Source organism: Dermacentor andersoni, chromosome 3 (genome assembly GCF_023375885.2).
Source record: "Dermacentor andersoni chromosome 3, qqDerAnde1_hic_scaffold, whole genome shotgun sequence".
Taxonomy (NCBI): Eukaryota; Metazoa; Arthropoda; class Arachnida; order Ixodida; family Ixodidae; genus Dermacentor; species Dermacentor andersoni.
Genome location: NC_092816.1, coordinates 67,445,806 through 67,459,939, shown reverse-complemented (window position 1 = coordinate 67,459,939; position 14,134 = coordinate 67,445,806). Strand labels below are relative to the sequence as shown.

The 14,134-nt window shown below is 45.0% G+C and overlaps 1 protein-coding gene across 1 annotated transcript in view; it reads left to right on the top strand.

Moving 5' to 3' along the window:
- The first annotated feature begins 47 nt into the window (after window positions 1–47).
- Window positions 48–14,134, top strand: part of LOC126545895 (telomerase-binding protein EST1A-like) — a 100,465-nt gene continuing 86,378 nt past the window's right edge. The window contains exons 1-3 of the mRNA XM_050193939.3: window positions 48–274; window positions 2,998–4,927; window positions 13,402–13,521. Of these exons, the coding sequence (XP_050049896.2) occupies window positions 172–274; window positions 2,998–4,927; window positions 13,402–13,521 (2,153 nt within the window). The 5' untranslated portion in view covers window positions 48–171. The remainder of the gene's footprint in view (window positions 275–2,997; window positions 4,928–13,401; window positions 13,522–14,134) is intronic.

Sequence of the window (14,134 nt, the reverse complement as noted above, 5' to 3'; positions counted from 1 at the left end):
GCAGAAATAATGTATATAAAAAGTAGGGCTCATTTATTAATGTACAGTATGCCAGTAAGTGTAATTTATTAAGCAAAACATATTAGGTACCATAACTTTTTTGACATTTTTTGTTGTCTCGGTTGGAGGTGAACGAACACCAGGCGTCGGAAATCTCCTCTGACTAGAGAAATGGCGGACCGACCGTCTAGAACGCATCGAAACGTACAAAAGGTATCGCACATTGAGCGAACCTGTGCTTCCAAACGACAGGTGATGGAGCATAATCGTGCAGGTATGGAGAACGTCCAGAGCGGCTATAATGCTTCTCTCCTGCGGCGTAAACAGCGCGCTACCTCTCGCTGCGGTTTTTTTTGTTGGTAAACACTGCGTGTCTTTGGATACGCAGTTAACAGTTTTGTGCTGTATTCCGCCATCTACAGCGTCCAAGGCATGGTTAATGCTTCTTGCAAAACGGTTCGATAAATATGTGCCCGCACACGTGCACACTTTTTTGCGTAGCGTATCGCTGTGTGCTGTGAACGAGTTTCATCATCGGTCTGTGCGCGCTGTGACTTGTTCGTGCGTTGAACTTGCCGCGGCGTGAAGCCAGCCACATTCGAGATCGCGCATCTTGGCGTTATCGTCCGGCGCATTGTTGTGATTCCTTTTTGACGGCGCGTAATATTTTCGCACCCTCTACACTAACTCCTAGCCTGGCGCGCGTGCTGTGTAGACATCGAGGCCTTCCCTGCGCTGCGATCTGTGAGTAACGCGCGTTCCGCGACGCCAGCTTGGAATTTTTGGGGAGGTCGAGATGTGAGATTGCCGTGGCTTTCTCAAAGCAATGCCTGATCAAAGACGGCCCTCAGTTGTCGTGATTGATGTTCTTTCTTATTTTCACATGACATTGCATATCGTTGACAGCACAGGACGTGCCATTTTAGAAGTGCAAAACACTCTCGCATTTTTTTTTTCTCCTGCTCTCTCGCTTCTGTGCAGTTCATTTCGGTCTTCCGAAACACAATACATCTGCAACGGTTGGTGGCGTGCACTTATCTTGGTGTGCCACGCACAATCAATCCTTGAAGGCAAACATAATTTATTTAGTTTGTATGTTTGTAATTGTTCACATACTAAAAACAAGAAAGACTAGATTGGTGTCCTTTTTCATACCATTACCTTCTGTGATCATGAGGAATATCCACTTGCAAAATCACAGAAGAAATTGCTAGACAGGTCTGTAAAGGTATGTCATATCGCTTTCCTACTGGAAGAATTATATAATGTTCCACATGAGTGGGGGCTGTAAACAAATGCCTCCGCTTTTTTATTACTTTATAATGCATAAGTCCTGTTTTTATTTTTTATGCTGCTTTATCATATTTATCTTTTGTTGTAGGGACATGCCCGACTGGGATCTTGTCATTCAGCTATGAGTTTATTATATGTATACATCATTTGGGACCACAATTAATGTTCTCTGTGACCATAATTCTTACCTTTAATGCATTGAGACTGAACTTGCTAGTCTAAAATTGGGAGGTTCTTCTGCACAATTCATGACTGCTCACAAATAAATGCACGAATATTGACTTTAAGCATGTCTGGACAGGGTGTAAGGTAACCTGCAGACATCTTAGTTGGAGGCAGAGCTTTTAAATCACACTGGTTGCAGAACAATCCATAGGCCTTATGTTTTAGAGTCCAGACCCAATGGTTGCCGAAAAGTTTGAGGGTCTGCTGATTGTCACGTTGCCTATGAACAGCAATAAAAAGAAAATCTTTGAACAGCAAGTACATTTTCAGCAGGCATACATAATCACACTTTGTGAGTCATGTGAAGATTTTGACTTTCTGCAGTGCTTATTTTTTATGAGAAAGTGTTTTGAATACTTTGTACATACTATATTTTTAACCTATTCAAGTGCCAATTAATTTTGCACTCAAAAAATCTAGTTTCACCAAATTGCTTGCATCTTCAGAATCATGATACACTTGCAGCTGCAGAGCAGATTAAGAATTTTAAGTTCTTCAGTGAGGTTTAAGTCTACTGGATGTGAACTCCATGCGAAAACTCTATACAGGAACGTCAGATATGAGAACACCAACTATTTCACGTCTAGCATAGTTAAAAAAGAACTATCCAGCCTCTTGTAAATACACCTGATTTAAAACATTTCGGCAGACACTGAGAGAACTGAATCTACTACGTTGATGACGTACTTACACCGAGAGCAAAGACGCAGCTGTCTACCTTCGAATTTCTTTCACCAAAACACTTTACATATATTATTCATACGCAAAACTTAGGACCAATAATAAGTGTTTGAAGATATATGCAAGACATTTTAAATATTATTTTCATCAGTGCTTTTACTTTTGTTACACTATCTTGGTGCACATAACTGTGTACACAGCCTGAAAGGTGTTAATTTGATAATCAGACTCTTTGAGGGATGTGACTGTGACCACGTTTCTTTATTTGGTGGATGTAATAGGAATGGTTGCACAGAAAACGTTTTTTGTTCGAAATTGCATATTCCATACAAGAAATTACATGTTTTCTGTGTGCATTGATTGGCACTCTATAGTTGTTTCTTTTCATTCCACGGGAGAAGGCAGGTGCGTTCAATGGAGAAAATTGTTCATTGAAGCAAAAAGCATCTTCTGTACAGAATGCACCCTTGCTTGCTACCATAGTCTACAATGTGCATGCATTTATTTGATATAACATTGTTGTGGCAGCATGCTTGCCGTCTGCTTTAATTTTTTTTTATTGACCTTTACTAAAATACTTAAATTATGAACCTTGATAAGGACATTAGATAAGGATCTGCTCTACCGAAGTGACACAGATCCTAAATAGCTTCACTGTGAAATGCATGGAATAAGACTTATGCGACCCCACTACATGCATAGCTTCGTCAGTGTTGCCTGCTAAGTATGAAATGGGGTGTAGGTATGAGACGTCCAGGAGTTATAGTGTTCCTCATTGTGCTGCATGGTCTTGTGCAGATGCTCCCTGTGAAAAAGATGGCAAACGGGAAGGCAGGCGGTCAAAGCCCGAGATGGCCCTCTACCGACCAGGCATGGGTCTACCCCAGAAAAACCATGGGAGAGCAGACACGTCCGGAACACCCATTGAGGCCAAAGGACAGGACCCTGTGCCAGCCTTGAAGGACCTTTCCCTGAAAGATAGCATAAATGGGAAGTGGACGGGCAGTCGAGCCAAGCGTCCTGACCAGCCCGTCTACACGCCACGGCCCGTCAAACCTTCTGTAGAGCGGCCGGCTGCTCCGTCTGAAGGACGACCCAAGACGGCTGTCGTAGACTCTAAGGGGCCGCCATGTTCTGCTACACCATTTCCTGCAGAAGGCACAAAGCCTGTGCCTGTTGGTGCTGCTGAGAAAAATGCTGAGAGCAGTGCAAAGAAGGTGCAACAACCTCGTCCCGAATTGGCACTGCAGAATGGGCACCACGAGCATCGAGCAGAGACAAAAGTGACAGAAAACTGCGAGGAGCATCCTAAAGAGACAGGAAAAGCCCTCGAGGTGATTGGACCACCATCAGCGAAGCAGCAAGTTGTCATCGATGAGCGTTGTGGTCCTGGTGGCGACACGAGCACATCGAATGCCTTGAAGGCCGTGGATTCCAGGTCTGACCGGCAGCTTGCGAGAACTGGTCGACGGATCAGGGGCAGTGGCAGGAGAATTGGCCCTTTGCCCGATACTCGTCAAGAAAACTGGGATGCCCCAGACTGCCCAGGAAATCTCGAGAAGCCTCAGCATGGAGTGCTTGCCCGAACACCTGGCCAGCCAGGACGGATGTCATCGCCTCACCGCAGGAACAGCTTCTCTGAAGGGCCCAGGCACAGTGGCTCCGACGATGCTGACGAGACTGAACACGATGTGCGCCGCAGGGGAATGAAGAAGAAAATTAAGAAGAAGAGAAACAAGCCGAAGGAAGAGCAGCCGGCCACAAGCATTTCTGTCAATGGACTGTCTTCGAGTTGTCGTCATTCAGACGGTAATGCAACGACAGAAGAAGATTGGAGTGGGGAACTTATTGTGGAGTCATCTGTGCATCCGAGGATCTACAGCCAAGAGCAGGTGGCCAGAAACAGTGGACCCATGAGGCGAGAGAGAAATGACAGTTACCAGAGCTCGTCCCCCGAGCCCTGCCGTTTCACTGGGCGTAAGTTTGTCAACAGACATCACCGTGAGTCTTTCTCTGAAGAGGAGAAAGACAGGGGCCCGACTCGAAGTCGCAATGGCCCCCTTCCGGCCCCCGTCATCAAAGACTGGAGTGCAGCCGTGGCCGAGGAAGAAGAGCTCCAAAGGCACTCTCTGAGCCGGACAACAGACAACCTGAGAAATGACTGCAGTGACTCATCCACGTGGCGTTCTACCTGTATGGAAGTGCACCGCAAGAATCGCAAGAATGACGCCTCGTCCCAAAAGGCTTCTCCGCCCAAAGCGCACGAGTCCCAGCTGCCTCCTCGCTTCCAGAAGCGGAATCGGCCTGCAACCCCTGAGAATGCCGTCTCGTCGGCAGCCAAAGGTGGGCTCATCCGCCTCCCATGCGATGTGAGCCTAAGCAGTGCAGGCTCCTCAGAACGACAGTGTGATGAGAGGAGTGCTGCTGCGGTCCCTGTGTGCGGAATGGGTCAGGAAAAGCCCCTGATTGCAGTGAAACCTCAGCCTCATGTGCCAGTGGATTCCATCTACAGCCGGACAATGCCCATGGCACCAGTGCCTGGTTTCTGCAACCACTACGAACCATCCCCACCACCTGTTGTGTCGCCACCCATGATGTCATCACCAGTGGTGTCACCAGCGTATCCGGCTGTACCTGGTGTGCCATTTTCGTGCCATCTCCCTGGCCATGGTTTGTCCCCGGTGTACCATGGTGATCAAGTCATCGCACCAGATGCATATGGTCGGAAGTAAGTGGGAATACTTTTGAATTGCGTTTCCGTTCAATCTTGTAAGACATTGTGAACTGTTCTTATGGCCCATTTGTGTGGTCTTTTTTGAGCACTCTCACGGCAAATTTAGAGTGCTCTTGTGGTGTGGTTTACATTCAGATGGTTGAGATTGAGCAATCGGAGGACATTTGCCTGGTTCATCCCGAGTGCTGGGCTCAAAGCGCTCAGAGGTGCTTTCACCTTCAAGCTGGAAATGTGACCAAGCTTCAGCAAAATCACATTCATGTGGCTACTTAGATTGCTCTGGGAGCAGCTGAAAGTTCAGCTGGGACAGCATTACTCTGGCTCTGATCTCTAGAGGACTTCACCTCTTTGCAAACCGAGTTGGAGTATGGCAGGAACCATTCAAGTGTACCATTAGAAGCGCTCGTTGAAGGTGCTTTGAGCAGCTGATATGCAATCCATGGTTGCAGCATAGGAGTAGGTGGCTCAGTGCTTGTGGCATTGCATTTCCAAGCAGGAGGTTGTTGGTGTTGTGCATGTCAGCAGCAGTCCCATTTCGATGGGGGCAGTATGTAAAAACATTGCTCGTGTACTTATTAGATTTAGGTGCATTTTACCGAAACCAAGGTAGCCAAATTTAATCTGGAGCCGATCACTACTGTGTCTCTTATAGCTTAGATATGGCTAGTGGGATCCTCACCCGTGCTCTTGGGACAAAGGAACGACAACACAGTGGTGCAAACAATCACAAGGGCATTTATTGCATCGAGTTGCTATCCGCAAAACATGCCGATGGGCGCACGACAATTCTAGGAAGTTTGACTCACCGCTACCGGATAGCGAGCGAATATGTTCGCCCCATGCTGGACACCAACGCCTGGTCGTTCGCGTGTATGCGGTCACGCGATCAGTGGCGCGTTCGAACGAGGCCTCGCCATACAGTCTCGCAGAAGCATGGATCGGCGCACGCACAGAACGTCCGCGCCACTTGCCAACCCGCAGCCAAAGAGGAAGAGCCTTCTCCTTTCCGCGCCCAAGTAACATTGCTATTAGGTGGCGTTAGCAGAGCCACACTCGCACCATCTCTCGCGATGTGCTTCAACCACACCGACTGCCGCGGGCATCAAGCCACACGGCGAAGCCGGATTACAGGAGATGGGAGCTATGCGGGAAAGCAACATATCAGGGGATGCGTGAGATTCACGTATCCCCACAGGCTTTAGTATGGTAAACCACATCATTGAATCTGGGTGTGGGCAGCAACTTCGGCAAAGGGATGAGCAAGCTTTCATATGCTTTGAAATTTTAGCATTAGCACCAATGCAATCTCTGTGGTTGTTTGCAGTATCTAATGTTGCCAAGGCCAGCTCAAGTTAAATTATAGTTTCAGCATACAGGTGTGAAACATGTCATGAGCTTTTCATAGAGCAGATAACCTTCCTGTTCATGGAGCAGCTGTAATTTTCCATCATCGCAAATTTAAATGAGTAAATTCAGTGGTAATAACTTGTGGTGACTGTTCATAACGTACATGTGATACCAGTATTGTAAGGAACATACAAGATTTCACGTGCACTTATACATGGTATACAAAGTTTTAGAATGGTGTCGTGTCTTCTGAAGTTAGTACAGTGCTTACACATATGCTCTTCAATTAAGCCTATTAGCTGTGCAGTTTAGTTACAATCAAGTTGCACTCGAAGTATAAATAACCTAATTATGTATATGATAGTCAGTATAAGCATATATTCATTACATGCTGATATTTCTGAGAAACATTTTAGCTTAGAAATTAAGTGTGCTGGAACAAACAGCATCATTCCAAAGGAAGTGAGCACTCATGGCACAAATATTCATAAGGGGTCCTGAACCACCCCGCGAGCTTGGTGAAAAAACACAATCCGCAGACAGCATACATTGCTGTCAATATCGCAGCCAAATGTTGGAGCCGTGCAAGGCTTAAGTAATCGAAAATCTGCTTTGAAATTTCTTTAAAAATTACGTACTTCCAGAAGAAGCTGACTATCATCTGCTCATGCTCGGCCATGGCCACCTACCTGCGCAGGTATTAAACTTTGGCCACCCTGCTTATCGCTGTCGTAGCCATCAGGTCTCGCTAAATTCGACTAGTTTTGAACACTGAACTAGCATGGAACCATGAAAAACAAGTCGGACCACCTGCATGCTTGCCAGTGCGCACACACTCCTGGCCACTCCTGGTTAGATGCCTTGGTAGACTTTGCTTCATAATGAGTTAATAATAGCTAGTGATAGCGCTTCAAATTGCGCAAGTTGGATGTGGCTACTATCCGTCAGTCGAGCTGGTGCAAAACAAAGCCGGTCTGCACCTTGTAGTACAGCCAGACAGGAGCATATGAGTGTGAGTGAACACTCTAGCCCTGTTGTGCACAAAGCAAGCGCTGCAATTGCATATAGCTGTAGTCTGCTATGTAGCGTAGATACTATGGCTGCTGTGGGGTGCCGCGACGAGTGCACTGGCTGAGTGCACTGTGGTTTGCTGAGAACAACTATGTTTCGTGCATCATGGACGCCAAAATCGGAAGTAGTGATGTCTACAAGAACATTCAAAATCAAATTCGAACTGCACACCACGGTGACGTCCAGTAGGCGGAGCTTTGTGGGCGGAATCTGCTCCATCATAGCCTTTGCAGTGTAGATCATTGAAGGAGGAGCGGAAGCACTGCAAATGCTATGCTTGATTGCCAAAAACTCTGCTTCTGATGAATGCACTGAAGAACATCCTTTGGCAAAGAATTTGTGAAATAGTGTAATTTAACTTCAAATGCATTTCTCAATTTTGATAAAAAGTGGTTCGTGACCGCTTCAGTACTTTGTGGGGCAACTTGCACTGTGATTATTCAGTCGTCATGGGAATAGAGTGTTTTAGTTGAGCGTATTTACGCTCCGCTAAGCAGTTAAGCGGAAGCGCGAATGCGCATGTGCCGATCGCTTAGCCGTAAGCGGGATAGCGGAGGGAGCGAGGAACACGGTCTGCTTAGAAGCTGCCTGAGCGGAGCGTGCCGTGCAGCACTTTGGCTAGCGTTGGCGTCAGAACGGATTGGATTGGATGCAGAAAGCAAGCGCGCTGGCTAGCACGTGGCGTTCCCCAAGACGGCGCTTTATTTTCCATTGGATAAAATGGACCGGTAACGCATTACAAGCGCACGTCTAGATATTTCATGGAGAAATAAGTTATATATATACATATATACGTTTTACTGTATAAGAGTGATCATAAAGTGTTTGTATTTTCTTTCATTACCCTGGATTTAGCCAGGGGGCGCTACAACTACGAAAGGTCCGCTCCGCTACGCTAACCGTATAACTAAAACGTGAAAATCGCCCGCCGCTCCGCTGTGGCTTAGCGGGGCAGCTCGGAGCGGAGCGTACCGTAAAGACGCTCAACTAAAACACTCTAATGACTGGGCGTACTGGTTTCGGAATGCGGTTTGTTGAATTGCATTCTGTACTTGAGAGCCTGTTCTATGTCCTTGTTAGCATCAGTCTGTTCAGTTCCCTCTCACATTTTCTTTTAGCTTCATGGTTTCACACTATTTCAGTGAAGTTCAGCAGGCCTTAAAAGATTTGAAAAATCTTTATGCACCCTTTCACGCAGCTTCAACCTCATGTATGGCGTATGATAGCCTATATTGCTTAAGCAACAAAAGCCCACCTAGCCACACAAGCAATATCTTATGCAGCAGTCTCAAATAAATGTCATGGCACTGCTGCTCGGACTGACAGCCATTGCCGAGTGAGTGGTTAGCTGCCATTTCAGAAAAACAATCTCGCAACCTTGCAACCATATGGAAATTTGCACAGTACGCTATGTTTCTAATGATAAATATTGTTTTATAGCAGAAAAACTCGGCAGCGTGCGACAGTCGGGCAGCCACACTGAACTCTATCTAGGCCATCAGCTGAATGCTTATAACTTCCATCATTTCTATTCCATGCTAGTTGAAATACCACATTGAAAACCGTAATAGACACTAGCACTCAATATTCCTCTAGGCAAGTTTTAAGAAAATTTATGGCAGTAGGAAAGGAAAAAAAAAAAAGAACTCTTCCTGGTAAAGTGAAATGAGAAATTGAATGTGGACCACTCATTCACATGCAGTTTGCAAGGAGGCTTTTCTATTCACCCTCAGACACCATCATCTGTAGAAACATGCCAGTATGAAAGGGACAGTCCAAAGAAATGGGAAAGGAGTATATACAAAGGTTTTGTCTTCCTCTATTTTTGTATGAATAGCTGACAACCCACTAACAATTGTTTCAGAATATCTGCCAAGTGCAGCGGGGCTTCAGGTTTGAAGGGGGCTTTTTGCGACATTCAGAAATCGGAGGTGGTGATCAGTGGTATCAAAAACGGCTCACACGTGGGTTAGTCAGCCTAGCCTGATGCAGCATTCACAGGTTATACTGTGACTGAGCATTCAGCAGCACCCACCACAGTGGCTTAGCAGCTACGGTGTTGTGCTGCTAAGCACGAGGTTGCAGGATCAAATCCCAGCTGTGGCGGCCGTATTTCGATGGGGGCGAAATGCAAAAACTCCTGTGTCCCGTGCATTGCAGGCACGTTTAAGATCCCCTGGTTGTCAGAATAAATCTGGAGTCCTCCACTATGGCATGCCTCGTAATTAAATTGTTGTTTTGGCACATAAAACCCCGGCATTAAATTCGAGCATTCAGCAGCATAGTAGAGAAAGCAGGAGTGCTGCTAAACATTTCCAGAGAACAAAGCCCCTTACCACGAATAAAGCCCCTTACCAGAAAAGGGACAGCAGAGGACCAGGGTTCTCCTGTGTCAAATGTGAGAGTGCAAGCTGGTGTTTTGGTCATGGTGTGGCTTGCGACCACTGTGCTGATATGGGCATCACCAGCTTTTCGGTGTTTACCAGCAATTTGCGATACCATGTCATCATCATCAGCCTGTTTTATGTCCAGTGCAGGACGAAGGCCTCTCCCTGCGATCTCAAATTACCCATGTCCTGCGCCAACCAATTCCAACTAGCGCTCGCCAACTTCCCAATTTCATCGCTCCACCTAGTCTCCTGTCGTCCTCGATTGCGTTTTCCTTCTCTTGGCACCCATTGTGTAACCCTAATGGTCCAACGGTTATCTAACCGGCGCATTACATGACCTGCCCAGCTCCATTTTTTCCTTTTGATGTCAATTAGAATATCGTCTATACCCGCTTGCTCTCTGATCCAAACCGCTCTCTTTCTGTCTCTTAACGTTATGCCTAGCAATCTTCATTCCATCGCTCCTTGCGCGGTCCCTAACTTGTACTCAAGCTTCTTTGTCAGTCTCCAAGTCTCTGCCCCATATGTCAGCACTGGTAAAATGCATTGATTGTATACTTTCCTTTTCAATGATAATGGTAAGCTTCCAGTCAGGAGCTGGCAATGTCTGCCGTATGCGATCCAACCCATTTTTATTCTTCTGTGAATTTCCTTCTCATGATCAGGGTTCCCTGTGATTGATTGACCTAGATAAACGTACTCCTTCACAGACTCTAGAGGCCGACTGGCGATCCTGAACTCTTGTTCTTTCGCCTGGCTATTTATCATTATCTTTGTCTTCTGCATATTAATCTTCAACCCCAATATTACACTATTTATGTTAAGGTCTTAAATAATTTGTTGTAACTCGTATGCATTGTTGCTGAATAGAACAACGTCATCGGCAAACCGAAGGTTGCTGAAATATTCGCTGTCGATTTTTACTCCTAAGCGTTCCCAGCTTAATAGCTTGAATACTTCTTCTAAGCACATAGTGACTAGCATCGGAGAGATTGTGTCTCCCTGTCTGACCCCTTTCTTTATAGGTATCTTCCTGCTTTTCTTGTGTAGGATTAAGGTAGCTGTAGAATCTCTGTAGATATTTTCCAAGGTATTTATGTAAGCGTTCTGTACTCCTTGATTACGTAATGCCGCTATGACTGTTTGTATCTATACTAAGTCAAATGCCTTTTCGTAATCTATGAAAGCCATATAGAGAGGCTTATTATACACTGCATATTTCTCGATAACCTGACTAATGACATGGATGTGATCCATTGTAGAGTATCCCTTCCTGAAGCCCGCCTGTTCCCTTGGTTGACTAAAGTCCAGTGTTGCCCTTATTCTAGTGGAGATAATTTTGGTAAATATTTTATATAATACTGGGAGTAAGCTGATAGGCCTATAATTTTTCAATTCTTTGACATCTCCCTTTTTGTGGATTAGTATGATGTTTGCATTCTTCCGGTTTTCTGGGACCCTTGCATTCGATAGACACTTCATATAAAGAGCCGCCAGTTTTTCAAGCATTATGTCTCCACCATCTTTGATTAAATTGACTGTTATTCCATCTTCTCCTGCTGCTCTTCCTTGTCTTGCAAGGCCCTTCTGACCTCATCGCTAGTTATAGGAGGAGTTCCTGTATCCTGTTCATTACTGTTTCTATTTGAGGTATCCTGTACAGATCAGTATAGAATTCTTCCGCTGCTTTTACTATATCTTCGAGATTGCTGATGATATTACCCTGCTTATCTTTCAGTGCGTACATCTTGGTTTGTCCTATGCCAAGTTTCTGTCTCACCGATTTCAGGCTGCGTCCATTTTTTATGGCTTCTTCATTCTTTCTCAGATTATAGTTTCGAATATCCCTTATTCTCGCCTTGTTGATCAATTTTGACAGTTCCGCGAATTCTATCCTATCTCTTGAGTTGGACACTTTCATTTTTGTCGTTTCTTTATTAGGTCCTTTATTACTTGGGAGAGCTTGCCTACAGGTTGCCTTGGTGCCTTACCTCCCACTTCAATTGCTGCCTATGAAGCCAACCTAGTTATGGTTTCATTCATTAGCTCTGTGTCATCATTATCTCTCTGTTTTAAGGCTGCATATTTGTTTGCAAGTACCAGCCTGAATTTGTCTGCTTTTACCCTTACTACCCCTAGGTTGACCTGTTTCTTCTTGACCAGTTTAGCTCTTTCTCTCTTCAAATTGGGGTGAATCCTAGCCCTCACTAACCTATGATCACTGCACTTTACCCTACCTATCACTTCTACATTCCGCACTATGCTGGGATCAGCAGAGAGTATGAAGTTCATTTCATTTCTTCTTTCACCATTAGGGCTTTTCCAGGTACACTTTCTGTTGCTACGCTTCCTGAAAAAGGTGTTCATTATTCGAAGCTTATTCCTTTCTGCATATTCTACCCGCATCTTTCCTCTAGCGTTCCTAGAATCGACGCCGCAGTTGCCAATTGCTTGTTCACCAGCCGGCTTTTTCCCCACTTTTGCGTTGGAAGTTGCCCATTACTACAGTATGCTGAGTTTGCACTTTTCTCATTGCTAATTCAATGTATTTATAAAACTGATCTACTTACTGATCATCGTGACTGTATGTTGGAGTGTGGGCTTGTACTACCTTTAATCTATACTTCTTATTAAGTTTGATTACGACTACAGCTACCCTCTCATTAATGCTGTAGAATTCGTCAATGTTGCCTGCTATGTCCTTATGGATTAGGAATCCCACCCCACGTTGCTTCTTACCTGGGAGACCTCTATAGCAGAGGACATGTCCGTTATTCTGCAATGTATGAGCCTCACCAGTTCTAATCTCACTAAGGTCGATGATATCTCTAACAATGTCTGATAATTCTTCAAAGAGTCCTGCTAAGCTAGCCTCACTCGAGAGGGTTCCGGTGTTATACGTTGCAAGGGTTAGTTTCCATTGGCGGTCTGTCTAGATCCAGAGATTCTATGACCTATGATTGATTCGTTGCACGCTCAAGTGAGGCCTCGTGCCATGACTACAGAGTCGGCAGCTACCCAGTAAGGAAAAGAGATAACTATATGTCAGTACTCCTTGACGTTCAGTTCAAGTTGGTCAGAAAAGTCGGCCTTGTTGTAAGAGGACGCCTGGTAGATTATAATATATGTAAAAGTGAAAGCGGGATGGCAGGAACACCGCATTGAAGTTCCCTCTTTAGCTGTCTTGTGACATCAATTGATTTTCACAGTCTGTGCTCTGGGTCAGAAAATTGTTGATAGATAAAGATTGCATGTGAATTCTGAATGTGAGAAAGCCTTGTCGAAGCAAGGTTTGATAACTTTTTCTGCATAAATCTTGCAAAAATGGCTCAAAATTGCAGTTTGACAAGCTAACTAAGCTATTTTGACGTGAAACTCAAATAAAGGACAATGGATTTAAGCACCAGTGTGAACTTGCAGTATTTTTGAGTCCTGTGCATTCCAGACTTGCATTGGGCTGATCCTCAGGCTGTTGATATTGGTTATGTACTCATGGAGAATCTCTACATGCTGTAAAGGTTTAATCTTCTTTGCTTGTCATTTACCTGCATGACAGATGTCATTTCTTGATCATTATGTGGTGATCAAAAAATGATGTCAAGAACCTTTTTATGTGGTGGTCAATAAGTAATCTCGCCCCTGTCTCCCTCAAATGTACAGCCGGATAAAGCCGCTTGTGGAGAAGAACCTGCACGATGCTGTTCTCCTGGAGCGAGAGCTGATGAATTACCTTTCCAAAGGTATCCAAAACATTGACACCAAAGCCATGGGCCACTGCAGGTGAGTTCATTTGCCCCGACACCAATGGTACACGTTACACCACAGCAAGTAAGGAAGAAATGTGGGAAGGCTTTCTTATCCACTTTGCATGAATTCACTCACTGCTTGATAGCTTGTGTGAACGCTCAACTCTCTTGTGTGTCCCACCATTCGGCTTTCCTGCATGACTCACATGTGAGTTGTTTAGTTACGTAGCCACGACGAGTGATGACGCAAGTGTCTTCCATTTTTTAATATAAACATGCCCTTCAAAGCCAATAATTGAACTTTTAGTATATGAATTATACTTTATTGAGTTATTAATTTTTTTTATTCTGACACCTTCAATACCCAAAAGCGTTACAGAAAAGACTAATGACGAAAAATCAAAAGGACACAGCTCCATGGTAATGTAGTTGCACCACACAGCAGTCATCGATGTCAGCTTTAAATATTGAAATATTAATGATGTTGACAATGGAGATGGGCAGGTGGTTCCAGTCATACCCCTGCCACATGGGCACAGGAAACGACATTAACTGGCTAATGCCTTAAACTTTAATGGCATTCGCGGGGTGCCACATGGACATGCTTAATGGCATTAAAGCTTAATGCCATTCGCGACGTAGTGCGT